Below are 23,915 nucleotides of genomic sequence, written 5' to 3' on the forward strand. Positions count from 1 at the left end.
AGGAAGACCAAGCTTGGCTGAAGGTAAGGACACACGAAGTTAGAGCTGTCACAACTTCCGTGGCCTTTAAACTAATAGATCTCTGCAAAATATATTCGACGCAACCTATTGGAAAAGCAAATCAGTGTTCGCGTCTTTTATCTTAAGAATGTCCAGTCTCTTTACGAGAACTGCTACACTCTGGGACCATTCGTAGCAACGAGTGCAGTAGTGGTGGGGGCTCCACCACTACAATTCCCTAATTCCAGAACCTTTTTAATCTTTCTCTTGAAATATTTTTGGGTTGTCCGGAAGGCTAAGAAGCCTTTCGCATCCTACTTGATTTGGCGGGTGGTCAAAATCATTTCTTGAGAAGCGCCTAGATTAGAGGTTTTGATGAGGACCTTTAGTATGGGTTGCAACCCTTCATACTTCAGCTCCTAGGAGTCGCTCAGCATCCTTTGAGGATCGCGAGGCTCAGTAAGGAAGACGTACTTAAAAAGGCAGAGTAATTGTTCAAGTCGTCTTCCTTACCAGGTACTTATTTATTTCATGCTCGTTATTTTGAATAACTGCTAAAATGAAATACGGAATACTTAGCTCATAATGTCAACTTGTAATGCTGGTCTCTACCCACCCCCCTGGGTGTGAATCAGCTATATGATCATCGGGTAAGTTTGATATTGAAAAATGTTATTTTCCTTAGTAAAATAAATTTTTGAATATACTTACCCGATGATCATAAATTAAAGGACCCACCCTTCCTCCCCAATAGAGAACCAGTGGGACAGAGGAGAAAATTGGTTCTATGTTGACATCGAGTACTTGAGTACCTACTTGACAGATGGCGCTGTTGATGTACACCCCCACCTGTATAGCGATCGCTGGCGTATTCCGCCCGTAGATTTTTTCTGTCGGGCAGCAGGGATGCAGCTATATGATCATCGGGTAAGTATATTCAAAAATTTATTTTACTAAGGAAAATAACATTTTACAGCGTTAGCTTTCAGATTTTGCATACAGTGTATTTCATTTTATTCATTGCCAACGATTTTTCTCTTGATAGACTTCTTACTTCCGTGTCCTGCATATAGGCTCAGTCACAAGCAAACATTCATTCATGGTGTACAGAAATGTATTATCCCCTCCTCCTCCTACACCTATTGATGCAAAAGGGCCTCAAAGAAATTTTTATATACATTTATTTACAATATGTTATTTTCTTGTGTGTAAACCTTGATGACTCTTCAGAGTCGAAAAATGTTAATGTTGGAAGGTCCACGTAAACATTAGACCCCATAATTGAAAACGAGTAAAAGTTAATTTGAAATGAAGCAATGTGACCTCAATTTATTTCATCTTTTACTTATAAGCTTATTATTCTTTACCTGTGTGTCATTATATGAAATATTCTACTGTGTTACCTTTTAAGATAAACAGAAGGTCCTCATCTTACGGATTGGATTGGTTCCAAGAAGTTGTTTGCAAGTCGAATTTTACTAAATTTTTTCCTTAGGTAGGTCTAACCTGAATCCTATGCCCATGATTCCCAGCTACAAAAGTCAACAAATGGTCAGATTTCATAGGAAGTAGATATCAGGTTACTACAAATGTTGCTTTGTTTACTGTATTAACCCTTTTACCCCCAAAGGACGTACTGGTACGTTTCACTAAAGCCATCCCTTTACCCTCATGGACGTACCGGTACGTCCTTGCAAAAAAATGCTATAAAAATTATTTTTTTCATATTTTTGATAATTTTTTGAGAAAATTCAGGCATTTTCCAAGAGAATGAGACCAACCTGACCTCTCTATGACAAAAATTAAGGCTGTTAGAGCAATTTAAAAAAAATATACTGCAAAATATGCTGGGAAAAAAACAACCCCTTGAGGGTTAAGTGTTGGAAATTTCCAAATAGCCTGGGGGTAAAAGGGTTAACTATTGACTCTAATAGTCAGTACAGTACAGTAATGACAAAAATATGTTGTACATTTTATATAGTTCTTATGAAGTGTAATAGAGAAGAATATAAGATTATGTATTCATTTAAGGTTGATCGGAGTCCAGAGGTCTTCATCAGACCTTTCATCCCCCATCAGCAAACTTTACAAACTGTACAAAGTGATATATTCCCAATTTCATTGGGCCAGGCTACCTCAAGACCACTGCTGGTCACACTTGGAAAAATTATTAATCATCTAGGATAAAGAAATGAATAATCGGTGAATTTTTTTAATAAAACTTATTGCACATATCTATAAAAATAGATTTTAAAAATTATACATACAGAAGTGGTTCCAATAAATATATCAGTCAAAGAATTCATAACATTGGGTGAAGGGATACCGTGAAAATTTACCTATCCCGTAGATATTCAAGTTTGTACCTTTGAAATGCTTCTTTAGACTAAAGTAAGTGCCATTGCTCCTGCGACGACAGGTCCAGAAGTGACCGTTTAACGTAAGTACAGACAACGATGGAAGTCGTCTGATGAAGCTTTCAAGGTTTCTGGGAAAAGTACTGCCTATGTGTAATGTATTCAAGTGTAGAAGTCCTCCAACATCCATCCTGTCCAGTCCCTCTTCGGAGATGTACGACGTCTTTAGCGTTCGAATAAAAGGTGCCGACATTATCAAGTGATGCTGGAAATTTTCTGCATCTTTGCTGGGAAATTTTGGAGAATGTATGGTAAGTGTTAAGGAATTCAACTTTGGAAATATATTAAAAGGACTTTGTGAATGATCGTATGATTCAAGATTTGTTTCTAAGCTCAGAACTTGAAGTGCTGTACATGAATTTAAAGCTACCACAAGCTCTGTAGCAACAACTCCATAAAGTAAATTGAGACATAATGTCTGTAAAATATTACCAATATCATTAAATACAGATGCTAATTCTGAATTAGAGAAGAGAGAATGTTTATACAATACTAATTCAATGCTCATGCATTGGTGCCTTTTCATTAGGTCTTTGACGAAATTCCTTGTCTTTGTACTGAAGACGGCATCAACTTCAATCACGATGTGGTTTACGGTAGGATACTCTCCGTAATTTTCCACCGTGTCATCCAATAATTCTAATTCATTAACGTAGCCAATCTGCAGAACATCCCAGTTATATTTTTCTTTTATTAAAAAGGGAGACTGTAATCTAAAAGTGGACACAGGGAGCTCTGGACTAGGTTTGTGAATATTGATGAAGTTAACCCATCTCGTCTTAATATGTGGGTAAAAGTGCTGAAGACAATGCATAAATTCTGTTATTGGAACACATGTATTTGAATTGTTATTATTGATAACTACTTCCTTTAACTTTGGAAAGGAGAGCACAACTTGTCCTTTACAATCCAGACTTTTTATTACATCATCCATTTTCAGTCCCCCGAAAAAGGTTTCGAAGAGGATATCACTTGATGAACTTCCACTCGTGAGCACAGCATAATACGCAAACAGTTTAAAATATACAGTTTCAATATTTTTGCAATGTATTCGAAGACTATTAAATACGAAAAAACTACTATTATTAACAAGATACACGTGCTTGAGGTAAGGGGAATGTTTCAGCAGAGTTACCAACGGTGCAGATTCTTCAAACTTGATGAAGGCCGTTGATAATCTCTCCAAATGAAATGGAGCAGTTGCTTCTAAAAGTTTGTTGAATATTCTAGCGGTCCCACTACGAACGGTCTGCAAAAAGGGTCAAAGGTACGTAAATAGTCATTCAATTTCATTATTAAGTCAGTTCTAGGTTTGTACAGTACTGATTTATAAGGATTTATACTGAAATGACATGTAAACACTGGACTAACATGTAGTTGGATGTTGGGTAATTACATAAGGTCCTCAACTTACAAACTTAACCCTTTTACCCCCAAAGGACGTACTGGTACGTTTCACAAAACACATCCCTTTACCCCCCTGGACGTACCGGTACGTCCTTGCCATAAAATGCTATAAATTTTTTTTTTCATATTTTTAATCATTTTTTGAGAAAATTCAGGCATTTTCCAAGAGAATGAGACCAACCTGACCTCTCTATGACAAAAATTAAGACTGTTAGAGCAATTTAAAAAATATATACTGCAAAATGTGCTGGGAAAAAATAACCCCTTGGGGGTTAAGGGTTGGAAATTTCCAAAGACCCTGGGGCCCCAGTAAAAGGGTTAATAGATTCCAAGCTGTATGTAGGTTGATTTTTTAGAAAATTTGGCCTTGGGTAGGCCTAACCTGAATTTCATCCCTACAATTTCCAGCTACTGAAGTCAACAAATAGTCAGGTTTCATATGAAATAGATATCAGGTTATTACAAGTATTATTTTGCTTACTGTATTAAATGACAATTGTTTTATTACAGTACTGTATTTCTTCATCTTATCTTTGTTATTTTCAATTGGATTTGTGTTTGTATCTCCAAATGCTTGCAAGTTGAGGCCCTTCTGTATATTAGAGCATACAAAATGGAGGAAAATATACTTTTCAATATTAATCTTACCCGGTGATCATGTAGCTGCAACTCTGTTGCCCGACAGAAAAAACCTACGGGCGGGATACGCCAGCGATCGCTATACAGGTGGGGGTGTACAACAACAGCGCCATCTGTCGAGTAGGTACTCAGGTACTTCTTGTTAACAAGAACCAATTTTCTCTCTGTCGTGCCACCGGCAAGACCTACTTGATACGCTGTTGTTTCTGGAGTTTATTTTCACGCTATTTGGTGATGTATTCTCTCTAGATATTAGCTTTCGCTGTACAGGAGTTATTATCATTACCTTATCAAGCTTTTTTGATTAGATTTGGATTATTTGTTGACGACTTGGATAGATTTTGGATTTCCCCCTTTGACTAATTCAAGATGTCTGACCCTACTCAAGTCCCCAAGTACAGGCAGTGTAGCGCTAGGGACTGTTCTAGGCGTCTTCCGAAGGCCTCTATAGATCCTCACACCGTTTGTTCCAATTGTAGGGGTAAATCCTGTCAATTGGAAGATCGATGTGAGGAATGCGCTGGGCTTTCGGAATTCGATTTTAATGAATTCCTTAAGAATGCACGTAGGCTAGAGAAGGATAGGATCAGGAGGAGTTCGTCTCGCTCTTTTGTTTTTTCCTCTCCCCATGCCCCACAACCTATTCCTTCCCCTGTAGTGGTGACACCCGACCCTTCTACTAGCTCTCAGCAACCCTCGATGGCGGACATGATGCGTGCCATTCAGGCTCTTGGTGACAGAGTTGAGTCATTAGCGAATGACCGCAATCAACTCTTGGCCGACGTCAAAGAGTTGAAGGAGAAAAGTGCAGTGGGAAGTGTAGTGAGTGCAAGTGCTGTGAAAAGTGTCAGTGTCAGTGTTACGCATGAGGGTGCATCTGTTCGTGCCAGTCGTCCTCCCAGTCCGGGACCTCTTGCAAGCTCCCAAGCCCAGGGGAGAAGCAATGTCGAAGGACCAAAGGGTTCGACAGGCCTTGATCAGCGTACAGATGTACCCTCAGTGGTTGCGGACGTATCTTGCAGAGATCGTCCCACCCACAAACAGACGAGTGAGCCCATTCATTCCTCGTCTGTGGAAGAAGTTTCTCGTCAGAAACGCTGGACCAAGGTCTCACGACCTCTCAAGCGCAAGGTCCCTTCCGAGCGAGTCCAACGGCCCAGGTGTAGCCACTGGGTCAGTTCGGACTCGCCGCAGTCTTCCGAAGACTGCACACCTCCCAAGAGAGGTAGAGTGGTTCCGCAGCAGGCAATCACTCCGTCTGTTGCCGCATCAACCGCTGTAGACCCTAAGTGGTCTATGCTGCAGTCTATGCAGACTCAGCTAGCTTCCTTCATGCAGGAGTATCGTGCTGAGAAGGTTGACACTGCACCCGTTAACCTACAACCTGCCACGGTTGTGCGCTCAGCAGACACTACGGCTGCCTACTCCCACACTCCGGCTGTTAGAGCTCCACCACCGATGCACAGTCGACCCTGCCAGACGCATGTTGACGTTAGCCGACGTGCGGCACCCTCCGTTGACATGCGTGAGCTACCGCATCAGCAGTGGGAAGGTGCTGTCAAGCTGCCGTGTTTTGATGCAATGCGGCAGTCTCCGCAACCCACGGCAGTCCCCACCACACACCATCACTCCGCTTTTGTTGTTGCCAGCTCTCAGACTGACCAGCAGCGGCATGATGTTGGATCCAGTGCAGCTACGCATGCACCCGTGCTGCCGCATTCAGCCGTTCAGCTTTCTTCTCCTCCTTTGCCGCTTCCTCCTCAGCATTCGGATGAAGGAATCTCTGATGACGACGAAGCTGCGCATTTGGACGATCAACACTCCGACATAGAGGAACCCAAGACTACGCCTCCCTCCTTAGACTTTAGGAAAGTCCTTGCCCTGTTTAAGGAGTTGTATCCGGACCAGTTTGTGTCTGCAGCCCCGCGCTCACCTCCCTCTGAGTTCGCTTTAGGCATGCAGTCAGCAGCTCCTGCCTTTACGAAGCTCGTACTCGCGCGCTCATCCAAGAGAGCTTTAAGGGTACTGGGAGAGTGGTTGCAGGCCAAGAAGCAACTTGGGAAGACATCCTTCATCTTTCCACCGACCAAGCTTGCTTCCAAATCTAGCGTCTGGTATGCCACGGGAGAAGATCTCGGCTTGGGAGTTCCTGCCTCTGCCCAGGGCGACTTCTCAAGTCTGGTAGACTCTCCCCGCAGACTGGCTATGAGACGCTCCAAGATTTGCTGGACCTTTTCGGACCTGGACCATCTTTTGAAGGGAGTTTTTCGTGCGTTTGAGATCTTCAACTTCCTGGACTGGTGTTTGGGAGCGTTAAGCAGAAAGACCTCCCCTTTGGATAAGGACTCTGCCATGCTCATCATGTCATGCATGGACAAAGCCATTCGGGATGGGTCTGGCGAGCTTGCAGCTTCTTTCGTGTCTGGAGTTCTTAAGAAGCGAGATCACCTTTGCTCCTTCTTGTCGGCAGGGATCACACCATGTCAGAAGTCAGAGCTGATGTTTGCTCCGCTATCCAAGTGTCTCTTTCCTGAAGAGCTGATCAAGGGGATTGCTGCCTCGTTGATCCAGAAAGACACCCATGACCTGGTGGCGTCATCCGCACGTAAAGTCACAGCTTTACCTTCCGTGCCTAGACCTAGGATGGACACACCAGCGTCTAGGTTCATTCCGCCCTTTCGTGGCAGAACCTCCAGCAGAGGAGGTACCCGTGCCGATAGTCAACGTGGCAAAAAGAAGAAGGGTTCCAAGTCCTCAAAAGGCAGAGTCTGACTGCCTTCTTCTCCAGACAGCAGTGGGAGCCAGGCTCAAGAACTACTGGCAGGACTGGGAGAACAGGGGTGCAGACGCACAGTCTGTGAAGTTGCTCAGAGAGGGGTACAGGATTCCATTCTTGCGCAAGCCCCCTCTAGCAACTACTCCCATCGACCTCTCTCCCAGGTACAGAGAGGAGGACAAGAGGGTAGCTTTACAGCAAGAGGTGTCTCTCTTGCTACAAAAGGGAGCGGTAGTCATAGTCCGGGACCATCAATCCCCGGGCTTCTACAACCGTCTCTTCTTAGTAGCGAAGAAGACAGGAGGGTGGAGACCGGTGCTGGACGTCAGTGCTCTAAATGTCTTTGTCACCAAGCAGACGTTCACCATGGAGACGATGAAGTCGGTGCTAGCATCGGTCAGGAAGGAAGACTGGATGGTCTCGTTAGACCTAAAGGACGCGTACTTTCACGTCCCCATCCATCCAGACTCCCAACCTTTCCTAAGGTTCGTCTTTGGGAAGGTGGTTTACCAGTTCCAAGCCCTGTGCTTTGGCCTAAGCACGGCACCTCTAGTGTTTACCAAACTGATGAGGAATATTGCCAAATTCCTGCATTTGGCAGACATCAGAGCCTCCCTCTATTTGGACGACTGGCTTTTAAGAGCTGCGTCAAGTCGTCGCTGTCTGGAGAATCTCAAATGGACTATGGATCTGACCAAGGAATTGGGTCTCCTGGTCAATATAGAAAAGTCCCAACTCGTCCCATCCCAAACTATAGTCTATCTAGGTATGGAGATTCAGAGTCAAGCTTTTCGGGCTTTTCCGTCGGCCCCCAGAATCAGTCAAGCCCAAGAATGCATCCAGAGCATGCTGAAAAGGAACCGATGTTCAGTCAGACAGTGGATGAGTCTAATAGGGACGCTTTCATCGCTGGACCAGTTCATCGCGTTAGGGAGACTCCACCTCCGACCCCTTCAGTATCACCTAGCTGCTCACTGGAGAAAGGACATGACGCTAGAAGCGGTCTCAGTTCCTATATCCGAAGAGATGAAGTCTGCACTGACTTGGGGGAAGAACAACATTCTTCTCAAGGAAGGTCTACCACTGGCTGTTCAGACCCCCGACCACCTTCTCTTCTCGGACGCATCGGACACGGGCTGGGGTGCGACACTGGACGGTCGGGAATGCTCGGGCACCTGGAATCCGGATCAAAGAGCACTACACATCAACTGCAAGGAGCTACTGGCAGTTCATCTGGCCTTGAGAAGCTTCAAGTCCCTTCTTCTAGGCAAGGTGGTGGAGGTGAACTCCGACAACATTACAGCCCTGGCGTACATCTCCAAGCAAGGAGGGACTCATTCGATGACGTTGTTCGAGATCGCAAGGGACCTCCTCACCTGGTCAAGAGAGCGAAAGATATCGCTTGTAACGAGGTTCATTCAAGGCAATATGAATGTCATGGCAGACCGCCTCAGCCGGAAGGGTCAGATCATCCCTACAGAATGGACCCTTCACAAGAATGTTTGCAACAGACTATGGGCCCTGTGGGGTCAGCCCACCATAGATCTGTTCGCTACCTCGATGACCAAGAGGCTCCCAAATTATTGCTCACCGATTCCGGACCCAGCAGCAGTTCACGTAGATGCCTTTCTTCTGGATTGGTCCCATCTAGACCTTTATGCGTTCCCCCCGTTCAAGATTGTCAACAAGGTACTGCAGAAGTTCGCCTCTCACGAAGGGACAAGGTTGACGTTGGTTGCTCCCCTCTGGCCCGCGAGAGAATGGTTCACCGAGGTACTGCAATGGCTAGTAGACGTTCCCAGGACTCTTCCTCTAAGAGTGGACCTTCTGCGTCAGCCGCACGTAAAGAAGGTACACCCAAGCCTCCACGCTCTTCGTCTGACTGCCTTCAGACTATCGAAAGACTCTCAAGAGCTAGAGGCTTTTCGAAGGAGGCAGCCAGAGCGATTGCCAGAGCAAGGAGGACATCCACTCTCAAGGTCTACCAGTCAAAATGGGAAGTCTTCCGAAGCTGGTGCAAGGCGAATTCAGTATCCTCAACCAGTACCTCTGTAACGCAGATAGCTGACTTCCTTTTACACCTAAGGAGGGTAAGATCCCTATCAGCTCCTACGATCAAAGGTTACAGAAGCATGTTGGCAGCAGTCTTCCGCCACAGAGGCTTAGATCTTTCCAACAACAAAGATCTACAGGATCTCCTGAAGTCTTTTGAGACCTCAAAGGAGCGTCGGTTAGCCACACCAGGTTGGAACTTAGACGTGGTTTTAAGGTTCCTGATGTCAGCAAGGTTCGAACCGCTTCAATCAGCCTCTTTTAAAGATCTCCCTTTGAAGACTCTTTTTCTCGTTTGTTTGGCAACAGCTAAAAGAGTCAGTGAGATACACGCCTTCAGCAGGAACATAGGATTTACATCTGAAACGGCTACATGTTCCTTACAGCTTGGTTTTTTAGCTAAAAACGAACTCCCTTCTCGTCCTTGGCCCAAATCGTTCGAGATTCCAAGTCTGTCCAGTTTGGTTGGAAACGAACAAGAGAGAGTACTAAGCCCAGTAAGAGCTCTCAAGTACTATTTAAAATGTACGAAGCCATTACGAGGACAATCAGAAGCTTTATGGTGTTCTATTAAGAAACCTTCTTTACCGATGTCGAAGAACGCAGTTTCTTATTACATCAGACTTTTGATTAGAGAAGCCCATTCTCATCTGAATGAGGAAGACCATGCTTTGCTGAAGGTAAGGACACATGAAGTTAGAGCTGTCGCTACTTCAGTGGCCTTCAAACAGAACCGATCTCTGCAGAGTGTAATGGATGCAACCTATTGGAGAAGCAAGTCAGTGTTCGCATCATTTTACCTTAAAGATGTCCAGTCTCTTTACGAGAACTGCTACACCCTGGGACCATTCGTAGCAGCGAGTGCAGTAGTAGGTGAGGGCTCAACCACTACATTCCCATAATCCCATAACCTTTTTTAATCTTTCTCTTGAAATGCTTTTTATTGTTGTTTTTGGGTTGTACGGAAGGCTAAGAAGCCTTTCGCATCCTGGTTGATTTGGCGGGTGGTCAAATTCTTTCTTGAGAAGCGCCTAGATTAGAGGTTGTGATGAGGTCCTTTAGTATGGGTTGCAGCCCTTCATACTCCAGCACCTAGGAGTCGCTCAGCATCCTAAGAGGATCGCGAGGCTCAGTAAGGAAGACGTACAGTACTTAAAAAGGCAGAGTAATGGTTCAAGTCGACTTCCTTACCAGGTACTTATTAATTTTATGTTTGTTATTTTGAATAACTGCTAAAATGAAATACGGGATACTTAGCTTCTAATGTTAACATGTATGCTGGTCTCCACCCACCCCCCTGGGTGTGAATCAGCTACATGATCACCGGGTAAGATTAATATTGAAAAATGTTATTTTCCTTAGTAAAATAAATTTTTGAATATACTTACCCGGTGATCATGAATTTAAGGACCCTCCCTTCCTCCCCATAGAGACCCAGTGGACCGAGGAGAAAATTGGTTCTTGTTGACAAGAAGTACCTGAGTACCTACTCGACAGATGGCGCTGTTGTTGTACACCCCCACCTGTATAGCGATCGCTGGCGTATCCCGCCCGTAGGTTTTTTCTGTCGGGCAACAGAGTTGCAGCTACATGATCACCGGGTAAGTATATTCAAAAATTTATTTTACTAAGGAAAATAACATATTTTTTAAAAAGTAATTTGTATTTTTCCTATTCATGCAAACCAGAGTCCTTTAATTAGGGAAATTGTTTCAGTGTAAGCTCAAATTGATTGTTAAAGTTAAATAACGAGCAGTTATTCAATTGGCAAAGGAGCGGGACAGGGAGCTCCGCTCACTTTCCCGTCAGAGAACTCTCACATTTGACCTTTCGACCCAGGACTGAGAAGGGAATAGAGATTAAAGGAATGTGGTTTGTAAGGCTAGGAAAAATACAAGTTACTTTTAAAAATTTGTTCCTTGTCCTTCAATAAGGGAGACTCACTGCTTGGTGTCTCTGAAGTCCTCTACAGTAGAACCCAAACTGGAGGGTTAATTTTCTTCTCTGGAAGTAATCTACCCTTGATCTACGGAGAAGCAAATCAAGTCATATGAATGAAAACTGATAGGCTATAAATTTATCCATCCATATACCAAGGCACTTCCCCCAATTTTTGGGGTAGCCGATATCAAATAAATGAAAAAAAAAGGAGACCTTTTCTCTCTACGCTCCTCCCAGCCTGATGAGGAACTCAACCGAGTTAGGCTGGTATTGCTAGGGAGCCACAGCCCACCCTCCCCCGTTATCCACCACAGATGAAGCTTCATAACGCTGAATCCCCTACTGCTGCTACCCCCTCGGTCATCCAAGGCGACTGGAGGAAACAGCAGGGCCTACCGGAACTGCGTCACAATCTTTCGCCATTCATTTCTAGCATGTTCTCTTGCCTCTCTCACATCTATCCTCCTATCACCCAGAGCTTTCTTCACTCCATACATCCACCCAAACCTTGGCCTTCCTCTTGTACTTCTCCCATACATTTATACACGTATCTAATCAAAACTAGAGATCTCTTTCCCTCCCCAAAGGGAACGTCAGTTGGAAATAAATACAGATTAAAGGGTTGGTATAAGATCCACCATCCCCGACTTGTCAAAGGGGGATAGGAAGAGATACTTTTTTAAACTTAAAGAATGGAACTTTGAAGTGAAAGTCCAGCATCTGGTCTGACTAGCAATTAACATTTTGACTGCTTGGTCCCTCGAGGGGGACAAAGGAATGAAGAAGCACCAGGCATACTGCCATTCTTTCATGACACATCTACGTGTCACCATAGACGATGTGCAGCCTTATTCTATGAAAGAGCTGGGCTGGTTGCCATAGCCTCTGTACCATGGTCTTTCACTGTCTTGGGGTAGAGCTCTCTTGCTTGAGGGTACACTCAGGCACACTATTCTATCTTATTTCCCTTCCTCTTGTTTTATTTTGAAGTTTTCATAGTTTATATATGAAAGATTTATTTTAATGTTGTTACTCTTCTTGAAATATTTTATTTTATTGTTAATTTCTTCTCGAGCTATTTTCCCTGTTGGAGCCCTCAGACTTATAGCTACCTGCCTTTCCAACTAGGGTTGCAGCTTAACAAATAATAATAAAAGGGCCATGAAGGTGATCTATCTTCCAGACACCAGCATTCAACACTTGGCCCACTGACATGTTTCTCCTGAAGGCTCGGAGCCTTTTGATTGGAGGAAATGCTGGATAGTCTCCACCCATAAAGAGCCACGGACTCCACGTCTTGGAGGTACTTCTGCAGGTATGGCTGACAGAAGAGTGGGCGACAACAGGGGTAGCTCTCTCAGGATATAGCCAGAAGAGCAAGCAGGTCGGGATACCACTTGGCCTGAGGAGGGCCATCTGGGAACCACCAGGGTCATCTTGAATCCTGATGTAATCAACACTCTTGATTACCAGCTAGATCAGGCTGAAGGCAGAAACATGTAGTAGTCCATGTAATTCTATGGGTGATGAAAGCTACCTTCAAACATTGTCCATGGGTCCATAATGGTGGAGTGTAATATGGGAGATTCCTGGTCCAGTATATGGCAAACAAGTCGATCCCCTGGGAGCTCTCCAGGCAAAGAAGCCTTCCACTACCAGAAGATGTGGAGACCTGCTACTGCCGACTGAGTTTGTCTGCTAGTACCTTCCTCTTGCGTTGAATGTATCTTGCTGACAACTCCACGATGTGAAACACCGCCCAGATGGGAATCCGCTTCATCAGCTCTCAAAATGGATGTTCAAGTGCAAATTGGTTCAAGAAATACTTCAGTTTACACACACACTCACACACAAGGTATAAGACAGCAATAGACATGTCACTCGGCAGGAACTAGTATATTGGATACCGGCAGGTAGTATAGAATCTGTTACATAATTATAGTTACCAGGGAACACTGCAATTCCAATCGTAATATCCCTTGGAAACAACTCAAAGACCAATATTTAAACTCAAAGAAAAGGCAAAAGATTAAAACAGAGTACAAAATATACGTATGTACTCTTCTACGGCCGAAGTCGAGGTGAAAGCTACGATACCCGGTGAATTGTTGGGGCCTACCAGCTACTACTACTAATTAAAACCCTCGTTTATAAAGTTAAAACAACTGTTCAAAGCTTCACTGAAGTCATACTCCAATTGATGGTTGAAAGTTTGTATTATGTGAAGGACCAACTCTTTCTTCTTAGAAGGAATAGCATATAAATATCCAGCAAGATTCAAGAAAATTATTAACCCTTTTACCCCCAAAAGACGTACTGGTACGTTTCACAAAACCCATCCCTTTACCCCCATGGACGTACCGGTACGTCCTTGCAAAAAAAATGCTATAAAAAAATTTTTTTTCATATTTTTTATAATTTTTTGAAAAAATTCAGGCATTTTCCAAGAGAATGAGACCAACCTGACCTCTCTATGACAAAAATTAAGGCTGTCAGAGCAATTTAAAAAAAATATACTGCAAAATGTGCTGGGAAAAAAAATAACCCCTTGGGGGTTAAGGGTTGGAAATTTCCAAATACCCCGGGGGTAAAAGGGTTAATTTCTACATTATATGGTTCAAAGTCTTCGTTCCTCACTTACCAATATTTGGAACATATCCATTGCACTGGAATATCCAACCTCAAAAGTAAACAGGACTTGAGCAGCAAGTGTGACGAGTATTGAAGGTACCATGACACTTGAGGTTTCCTTGAGGAGGGTACGTAACTCGACTGGCAAGGCATCGACTTTGCTAGAGTGGAGCTCCATTACGTCTGTAAACACACTGCTGATGTGTTTGCGATAGTACTCCACCAAACCATACTTGTTGTTCCAGTAGTATCCTGTCAGTCTTTTCAAGTACACCTGAAAATATGAAGAAATTACATCCATCCATACGTATACCGTGGTGGATAATGTGGGAGGTTGGGCTGTGGCACCCTAGCAGTACCAGCTGAACTCTGTTGAGTCCCTGGTTAGGCTGGAGGAACGTAGAGAGTAGATGTCCCCTTTTTTTTGTTTTGTTTCATTTGTTGATGTCAGCTACCCCCAAAAATTGGGGGAAGTGCCTTTGGTATATGTATGTGACATACATATACCAAGGCACTTCCCCCAATTTTGGGGGGTAGCCGACATCAAACAAATGAAACAAAAAAGGGGACCTCTCTTCTCTACGTTCCTCCCAGCCTGACAAGGGACTCAACCGAGTTCGGCTGGTACTGCTAGGGTGCCACAGCCCACCCTCCCCCGTTATCCACCACAGATGAAGCTTCATAACGCTGAATCCCCTACTGCTGCTACCTCCGCGGTCATCCAAGGCACCGAAGGAAGCAGCAGAACCTACCGGAACTGCGTCACAATCGCTCGCCATTCATTCCTATTTCTAGCACATTTGATAAATTTAATCATATGTATATACTCAAGACATGAGACAAGATCAGTAAGCAAAGAACTGCATTTTTTATATTGGTAATTTCAATTATTTGTCATACTCCAAAAAGAAATATGTACTGTATATATAATAATTCTATGTTAAACAATAGATTATTCAATTTACAATATAATAATCTTTAAATCTTTGTTGTTTGTAGGATAAGCAAACTCCAAATGACTGATGGCTAATAAACGTACACCATAATTATGTATGGACGATATAATAATAGTGGTAGTACTATAGAAGTTTACCTCTTCTATGATTGACTTGATAAGTCTGTTATTACTGAAAATCACAAATTTAAAAAATCATTTTAATTTTTCCTAGTTACACAAACCCCCGAGTCCTTTAATACAATCAAGATTTCAGAGAAACTGGAAACTTAGTTGTCAAATTTCACAACAAAGGTGTCTCTAGTTACAAGTGGGTAGCAGGGAAGTCACACCCCCTGGCGGCTCTCCGAGTAGCATTAATGAGGGTCTACTTCCAAAATATTATTTTTATTAATTTTCGTTTCCTAGACTGGGTTAAGTCTGTTAGAGGTGCAGATATCTATGGTTATCTACGGATACGTCCCTGATTATACACGATATCTTAGGATAGTCGTCCCAGGGGTTAGAACCCTGCGATACCTGATGGTAATTCTCTTGTAATATCAATCGCAGAAATATTATACAGTAGGAAGCTGCCGGAAGGACCTTCCATGGCTTGAGCCCAAAAATAATTTATAATTTTTATTTTAATCCTTACTATTATTATCTATCATTATTACTATTTTTTAGTATTGGAAGTAAAGGAGAAGAAGCATATACTCATCAAAAAGAGATGGATCTGTTATAATAACAGAAGATGAAGAAAGAAAATGGATGGAACACTTTAGTGAGGTTATGAATAGGAGATACAAAGGGAATAATTTGATTGATATACATGAAGTTCATGAAAACTTTTATGTGCCCATGAATGAATTCAGTGTTTGAAGATGAAGCTATCCTAAAATAAACCCAAGATGGAAAGTCCCTAGATACAATGGAATAACTGCCCAGATGATACTGGCAGAAAATGAAGTGACCCCCAGAACACTTAGAAAATTATTTTGTAGAATGTGTCATGAAGAGGCAAAACCTGATGAATGGGAGTGTTGATGAAAATGGCAAAAAAAAGGAGACCTGACTGAATACAATAATTACAGTCATAAACTTACGTAAGTTATGAAAATACAGTATATATTATGCTTATTCTAAAGAAACTGGAGAGAAAGACTGATGAAAAGCTGTACAAGCCGGATTTCGAAAAGGTAGAAGTTGTACTGACCAAATTTTCATTTTGAGACGTACAGCAATGCGTAGAATATAGAAATCTCCTTTTAATGGCATTTGTAAACTGAAAAATCAATTGCTAGAGTGCACCACCCAATTTTGTGGAGAGTCCTCCGTTATTATGGAATTCCTCTTAAATATGTGAATTTGATAAAGTCGGTTCATGAGCATAGCAAGTGCAAAGTTAATGTTCATGGAGTCCTATCAAATGAATTTCTAGTGAACAGCAGAGAAATCCAAGGGAATATGTTGTCACCCATGTTGTTTATCCTCCACATGGATTTTGTAATGCGTGGAACAGTCGGAGGGATTGGGCTGGATTGGTAATAGGAAATTAGCAGACCTAGAGTATGCTGATGATGCTGTGCTTATTAGCAGAACACCACAGGATTTGCCATTCTTGTTTACCAGAATGCATGAAATATCACACGAGGTTGGGCGCAAGATAAATAGCAGAAAGACAGATGATGAGAACGGAGTATGCCATGGAAGATGAAATATCATTGGAAGGAGAAAGGATTGATGAGGTAGAATCATTTAAGTATTTAGGAACTATGATCTCCAATACAGGGTTTTTAGAATTAGAGTTTAGTGAACAATTGAAAAAAGCAAATCGGATAACGGCTAGATTAAGTAAAACTTGGAAATCAAATTGCCTGAAATTACATATAAAAATCATACAATACATCAGTTTAGTGAGATTGGTGTTAATATATGGACATGAGTCGTGGGTAGATTTGAAACAAAACCCTCAGAAGGATATTAGGAGTTAAATGGCAGGACAGGATTAGAAATGAAACTATAAGAGATTATTCGAGTGCCATATGTGGACGAAATCATGGTAAAGGGTAAATGGAGAAGGTTTGAGCATGCTCTTCGCACTCCTTAAGAGAGATTAGTTCACCAAACATTCAGCTGGGCTCCATAAAGCACTAGATAAGTTGGAAGACCCAGGCCTACATGGCTGAGGACTATAAAGCATGAAGTAGGAGATGATGAGAAGTATTGAAAAGCTCAAGATAGAGACGACTGGCAAAATCTAACTGAGGCCCTTTACGTCAATAGGCATAGGAGGAGATGGTGAACTAAAATCATTATTATTGCACTTCCTTTCCACCTATTGTTTGTTATAACTTCCTCTCTAAAAATTTAATGGGTGGTGCTTCCAGCTTCACTAACGTCATATTCCCATTAAAAAAGGATGATTTGCAGTCATACAGGAACAAAGAAAGATTATTACAGCCAAATTTGAGAAGCAGTAAGGGTATGCATGTACACTGCTGACATTCTGTAGTTATACTTGCCTTGTTAAATAGTAATGGTTATTAAAGGATGCTGTTTTGTATTCGTGCAGGAACAAATGTAACGCTAAGTCTGGAAAGACTGACATAAGTCTCTTTTCATAGTTTATATATGAAAGTTATATTTTAATGTTGCTAGGGTTCTTAAAATGTTATTTTGATTATTCATTACTTCTCTTGAAGTTTATTTATTTCCTTATTTCCTTTCCTCACTGGGGTATTTTTCCCAGTTTGGAACCCCTTGGCTTATGGCATCCTGCTATTCCAACTAAGTAATTTTTTTCAACGAGGCGCATTTGCACTGACTCACAGCGGTGCCCTTTTAGCTCGGAAAAGTTTCCTGCTCTCTGATTGGTTAGAATTATCTTGCCCAACCAATCAGCGATCAGGAAGCTTTTCCGAGCTAAAAGGGCACCCCTGCGAGTCGGTGCAAATCTGCCTCACTAAAAAGAATTGACTATAGGTTTATAGCTTGGCTAGTAATAATAATAATAATGAAAGGAATAATTATAAAATACTCACTATCATTGAATCTCTAACATTTTCATCGGGATCAAACAGGCATTTTACCAACGCCGCGTGACAGTTGTGTACAATCTGAAGGGATATAACCTCGGCAACTTGCTTGAAGAGTGTTTTTGGTGTCTGAGATGGAGGTGTTTCTGGGACATCTCCATTCATACTTGATCAAGCTGGGAGATGAAGGAAGTAACATATTAATAATGATGGTACAAAATATGATAAAATAGCCAAGAACACTAAAAAAAAAAAGCAATGACCAATTATTAAAGTCTTGTATTTTTCTTAATTATACAAGCACGAGTCCTTTTAATATGAAAAAGAGTCATTTGTATTTCTCCTGACCATATAGACCTGATACCTTTAATAGGAGCATGACTTCAGAGAAGAATGAGAACTCTGTAAACACCCGTTTAAACTTTTAACGAGGTAGCCTTAGTAGCTGCCTGGTATGTCCCATCCACCCGCCAGATATCATAACCTTCAAATTGATCTTAACCTAGGACTTACTGGGTGGTCAGGATGAGCCATGTAAGTTAAAGGTCTCTGGTTTGTATGATTAAGGAAAATACAAACTGATTAAAAAATCTGTTACCTTTGACCTTCCCTAACACCAATCTGGCTGATTTACTGACCTGGGGAATGTCAATTTACTTGGATCTTGGAGAAGAACAAAAGTGGCAACTCCTGTCAACCTTTGAACAACCTAAGCATAATGATGACACGAGCATCTCCTCTCGATCACCATCCGGAGTTCTGCATTTTGGTAACTTAGTTTTGAGAAGTGAGAAACCACAGTGTCTATCCTCTTCAAAACCCTTTTAGTCCACAGGTTTGCTGCCTGGTGGGCTAGGAAGGTGACCGCATTCCTGCTCACCAGTACAAGGCTCTTGTACTTCTCCAAAGCTTTAGGGGTGGATAACCTCGTCGACTCTACGAAATAACAGCTCCTTACCACTGGTCGAGCCAGGAAACAGCATGGAGAGAGAGGCCAAGTCTGAAGCCTCCATGCCCACTCACACAAGAGCCCCAGAACGATGTGCATTCCACCTAGAGTCTTTCTAACAAGAGCACCTTCCGTCAGAGCCCACACTGACAGGTCAACCAGCAGAGGTGCAGATACAATATTCTCTGGTGTGTAGAACCTGCACTGCCTAGAGAGTGGGAGGGGCGCCTCAAGAGCTAGCTTGACACACTGGACTAGAGTGAGTTCTCGGATATGATCATCCATCCAATTCAGAGCCAAGTCCACCAGATCCGACCAGGGCAACTCTGAGGGTTTCGATACTTGAGGAGCACCAAAGTGCCGATCAATAACCGAAGTCCTTCCTGAAGGAGATGCCACAGTTGCCTCACCCAGGCTGTTACACTCATGAATAAGGTCCTTCACAAAGGAACTCTCCGAGATGTGGTAGTTTGCCTCAGTGGGCACCGGACTGCGAAACATCCTGCCCCCGAGCACCCTCACGCCTTGCTAGGCAAAGGGTGAGACAGCATGCTCTCGAGACTGCTCACCCCCACGAGTACAACCGTTCTGTCCCAAGTGCAGAACCCTGAACATAATAGGGGACTAACGTAGGCCAACGGCAATGGGAGGAGAACTCCTGGCACAGGACCCTGCAGAATCAGAAGAAGTACCAAGTACTTTTACTACGGATCAGGATGGGAGAGGCAACCATGAATCCTTACTCCACGGCATGAGGAACAAAGCCTTCCACCCCACATTCCTGGCCTACCAAAGTGTGCATGCACTCAGGAAATTGGGTTCCAGCCCTAGCCCCATGAACTGGTGTGACACAGGGCTAGAAACCACTCGGGTACTGTCTACCCTATTCGAAAGGTAAGCGGTGTCACAAGAGCTGTGTCCCTATGTCAAAGGCTGGCATTCCTGGACTTTTTTTTACCTCTTCCTCTTCTTCATTTTACAAGAAGAGTCAGAATCATAATCAGAGGACAACAATGAGGAGGAGGAAGAGGAAGAACAATGCTCACGCTTCTTCCTCTCCCTGAGATCTGAGCAACTATCAGCAGCAACATTCCCCGGGGGGGTGAAACCACACGAGCCACAACAATGGGGCATATTGTCACAGGGGAAAGGGAATTTACACACAAGGTCCCGTGACCCAGCAACGAGAAGAGCTGGAGGCAAAACCACTGACACTGAGAGAAGAGGAAGATGGCTAGGATGGTCAGACCCCTAGCACAATGGATGGGGCCTCGGGCATTGGAGAAGGGATGGTAGTCACTGAGTCCGGGTCAGAGATTGGGGTAACTACGGGGACAGGGATAACACTCACCTTGACTTTTCTGCCTTTCCGGCCATTTATGAGGGCCACGGCTCCTGACGCTGGAACCTTACCTGCCTGACCGGGAACTACCTTGCCAGAATTACCTGCCTTCTTAGGATTTGGGGGGGAATCACCGGGCTCCATGACACAGGAAACCACCACACCTTTCACTACAGGCATCACCTGCAACATTTGAGACACTTGCACAGGGGGAACTAGGGGCGAAAAGCCTTAACCGCAAAGTCATGGAGGGCCTAAAATAAAAGACCTATGGAAGCCCAAAACTTCCTTAAATTAAAATCATCGTCAACAGCCTGCATGGTCACGGGTGAAAAGCTTCCAGCCTCCAAAGGGGTGCGGAAAACACTAGGGGTTTCACATACACCAGAGAAATCTTTAAAACTTGCTGATATAGAACTGAGGGCTCCAAGCCCCTGCAGTGTACTCCACAAGGACTGATCCAGGGGGTCAATGCACAGGGGCGCAGTAGCAGCGAAAGACTTTTTAGAGTTTTCTTGGACATTGCTCAGTCCGATCCCAGTGAATGCTTCACATGCTTCTTCCTCATCAGGGCATACAACTGCCACTACAATCAGCATATGCCCGCAAACAGTTATGCTCACTGCAAAGTACGCAGAGGGTGTGTGGATAAACAACCAGTTTAGCCATAAACCGATTGCAGCATCCACCGTTACCCCAGCAAACACAAACTTCTTACCTCCATTGCATAACAACCATCACTTCCTGAAAAAAAAGAAAGAAAATAAAAATGAGCTGATTACATGTGTATGTGTCAGCAGCCAAATAAAAAGTGAAAGATATCGCTCCGCTGGGAAAGGGGGAAGCTCTTCCCGCCCAATACCATCACCAGCTAGATTACTACTTGTTATCCAACTTTAATGACCAACTCTAGCTCGTGCTAAATCAATCTCCCTAATTAAAGGACGAGTGTTTGTATTCCACGAAGGAACAAAGCCCTTTTCTTGCTGACAGACAGGTGGCCAGGGCTTACCAACCCCTGCCAGTAATTATAACTTGTTATACATGTTAATGGATGGTATTAATGTAAAGAGACAAGGCCTGAAGAGGTTTAAAAGGAGTTTAATTGATAATTTGCTTCTACAGTACTTCAAAAACTGTAATGTACCACTCACGGCCCCCTCAAATCTGACGTAGTACAGCGTACTTTAGTACTCCCACACCCAGGAGTCACAAGGAAAACAATCACGCAGTGACTGATTACGTATAGACCAGGGACTGTACTCCTGACCATCACTTACGTGAGGGAATGTCTCATCAATCGCAAAAGCGAAGATATTGATCATTGGTTCGAGAGAAGGGCAGTAGCTTTTGTTCTGTTCAAAAGTGCGCATACTCGGTCCGGTACCTGACTGAGGGCTGATGGCTGGAGGGTAAGCTCTTGTGCAGTGCAATGAGACACCTCTTCCTCAGTCCGTTCTCAGTACAGAAGCGCGTCTCTTTCATTTAAGAGTAGAGATTGCATGGAGCTTCACGAGACTTCCTGCAATCAATTGAGCATCCACGGAAAAGGGGGTGGGGAAGAAGGACAGAACCCTACATGTTGATTTACAATATGCTTGCTCAGTCTAGTACAAGACAGAACCAGTAAAGCTAGGGCGTAAACTCCAGTACTGCGTACCGACACTTCTTGTTTGGGTTGTTTTGGTAACCCACAAGCTCTCTATTGCGTAAGAGGGGTAAGAGCAGTTAGATTTTTATGCCGTTCCTATCGATCGATTTTCCTGGAATTTTTCTATCATTTCTTCTTTTTAGAAGTAGCGGCATCTGAAAAATCAGACAACTATAAGGTAGAGGGGGTGGAGGAAACACTGTTTACACGTAAAGATAATTAACAGTTTATCGTAAATGTTGACTTATGGTAGGGGGTTAATATGAGGGGATAACACTCCCTCCCCTAAGTAAGTTAGAGAAATAGTGATTTAGGTCAAGTTACTTTAGGGTATCCCGGTAAGCTTAATACTGTACCCTCATATTTTCCTTGAAATTTGAACACGTGCTCAACTGTCATCATCATAGAAAACAGGGGAGCTTTTGTATAATGATGGACAGGACCTCCTACTTTGTAGAGCATCACCTAATTTAACCTACAAGCCACGTCCTTAACAGGGGGCTAACGCCCCCCTCCGACCCCGCAGAGAATGCTGTATTCTTGGCGATAGGACTGAAAATAAGGGACCTAAGGGGTATGGCCATCATTATACATACACCCCAACACAGGATTTAAACACGAGTCATACTAAATAAATTTACCTAATATAAATCCAATATCATATTTTCCATATATTAACAGATTTCTTTTAAACATTTTAATATACATTAAAATCAATATTTGTACAGAAAAACATTGAAAATTTCCTTAAAATTACGTACTGGTTAGAAGTTAAAATTTGCAATCGACCAAATGAAGTACGTGACCCAGACCAACACTATATACAATAAGCTTTAGGGGCCCCCAATCAAAATACAGGGGGTGGAGACCCCTGATACTTTAGAGAGAATCCAAGAATGGTTACCCTAAGCCTGGAAGACCAAGGTGATTCACGATTATTCCAATATAGAACTTATAACCTCTAATAATTAATAATTAGATTAATAAATAATAATCAGACCTCTTAAATCTAGCCTTCAACACCACCCTCAGAAAACCTTAAGAATGTCTAATTTTAATTGTATTTCTCATATTTGTCACACGTTAAATTAATAATTTATAAGATAGTTTTCTACTGAATCTATTAGAAATGCTTACCAATTTCAAATTGATTGCTGTGAGACGTCACTTCAAATTAGATGTAATAAATATTAATTTACAGGTCTAAAAACGTCATAAACAATAAAGTGATCTAGTTAGATTTTTTATGGAGATTGTCTCTCTGTAACGGCTCCTCCTGAACTCTACAATTTGAGATCCCTGCCACTTATTATTATTATTATTAATATTATTATTATTATTATTATTATTATTATTAGGTAAGCTACAACCCTAGCTGGAAAAGTAGGATGCTATTATCCTAGGGATCATAACAAGGAAAAAGTAGCCCAATGAGGTAAGGAAATAGATATATTACAACTTTTTTAACATGTGAAGTATGTCCTATATTTTTTTGTCTCCATTGAATATGAATTTTTGTCTTATATTTTCCATTTTTAAATGGTTTCTGAACTTCTTTCCCTTTGATCCCTACTCCAAGGTACATTTTTTTTTTTTTAAGTTTCAGTAGGAAAAAAAAGTATATTTTTTTTAGGTTAGTGGCATACATCTCACGTTAATTATTCTTCTGAATTTTTCACTTTTTGGGTTATACTCTTCACTGGTTCATTAAGATTATTATATGTACTGTATTGGTCAATTGTTTCACACTCTAAAATGAGCTAATATTAAACAATGTACTTTAGTATACAGGGTATTTTGATGGCCAGAGTTCGTACCAAATATTAAGTTAATGTGTATAATCCTATGCTACCTACTACTGTTGGAGATAGTAGTGTGTAAAATACATTTAGATAAATGAATATTATTTAAACATTTTAGAAACGTAGAAAAGAAATACTAAGGGTTGTGGTAACGTCCCTTTCTGGTGAACGCCAGTCTGGTGTTCGAGTTTCACTTAAACTTGTTCGTTTCTTTGGTCGTTGCAACCTTACCATCCTTGTGAACTAAGGATGGAGAGTTTGGGGGATCCTATAGGTGTATCTGCTGAGTCATCAGCATCCATTTCCTGGCCCTCCTTGGTCCTAGCTTGGGTG

The 23,915-nt window shown here is 42.5% G+C and overlaps 1 protein-coding gene across 1 annotated transcript; it reads right to left on the reverse strand.

Moving 5' to 3' along the window:
- Positions 1-2,199: 2,199 nt before the first annotated feature.
- Positions 2,200-23,043, reverse strand: LOC137616682 (uncharacterized). The gene is made up of 4 exons (XM_068346623.1): positions 22,918-23,043; positions 17,845-18,014; positions 13,874-14,137; positions 2,200-3,666 (listed from the first exon to the last, which is right to left on the reverse strand). Exons 2-4 carry the CDS (start codon positions 18,001-18,003, stop codon positions 2,290-2,292), a joined length of 1,800 nt encoding a protein of 599 aa, XP_068202724.1. The 5' UTR covers positions 18,004-18,014; positions 22,918-23,043; the 3' UTR covers positions 2,200-2,289.
- Between the last annotated feature and the right edge of the window lie 872 nt (positions 23,044-23,915).

The sequence above is a fragment of the Palaemon carinicauda genome, chromosome 2, assembly GCF_036898095.1.
Source record: "Palaemon carinicauda isolate YSFRI2023 chromosome 2, ASM3689809v2, whole genome shotgun sequence".
Lineage (NCBI taxonomy): Eukaryota > Metazoa > Arthropoda > Malacostraca > Decapoda > Palaemonidae > Palaemon > Palaemon carinicauda.

Coding starts and splice junctions, on each gene's coding strand:
- LOC137616682 (XM_068346623.1), bottom strand. CDS start 18,003: ATGAATGGAGATGTCCCAGAAACACCTCCATCTCAGACACCAAAAACA. Junction 14,138..17,844: donor ATGTTAGAGATTCAATGATA/GTGAGTATTTTA, acceptor TCATATTTTCAG/GTGTACTTGAAAAGACTGAC. Junction 3,667..13,873: donor TGGATATGTTCCAAATATTG/GTAAGTGAGGAA, acceptor CCCTTTTTGCAG/ACCGTTCGTAGTGGGACCGC.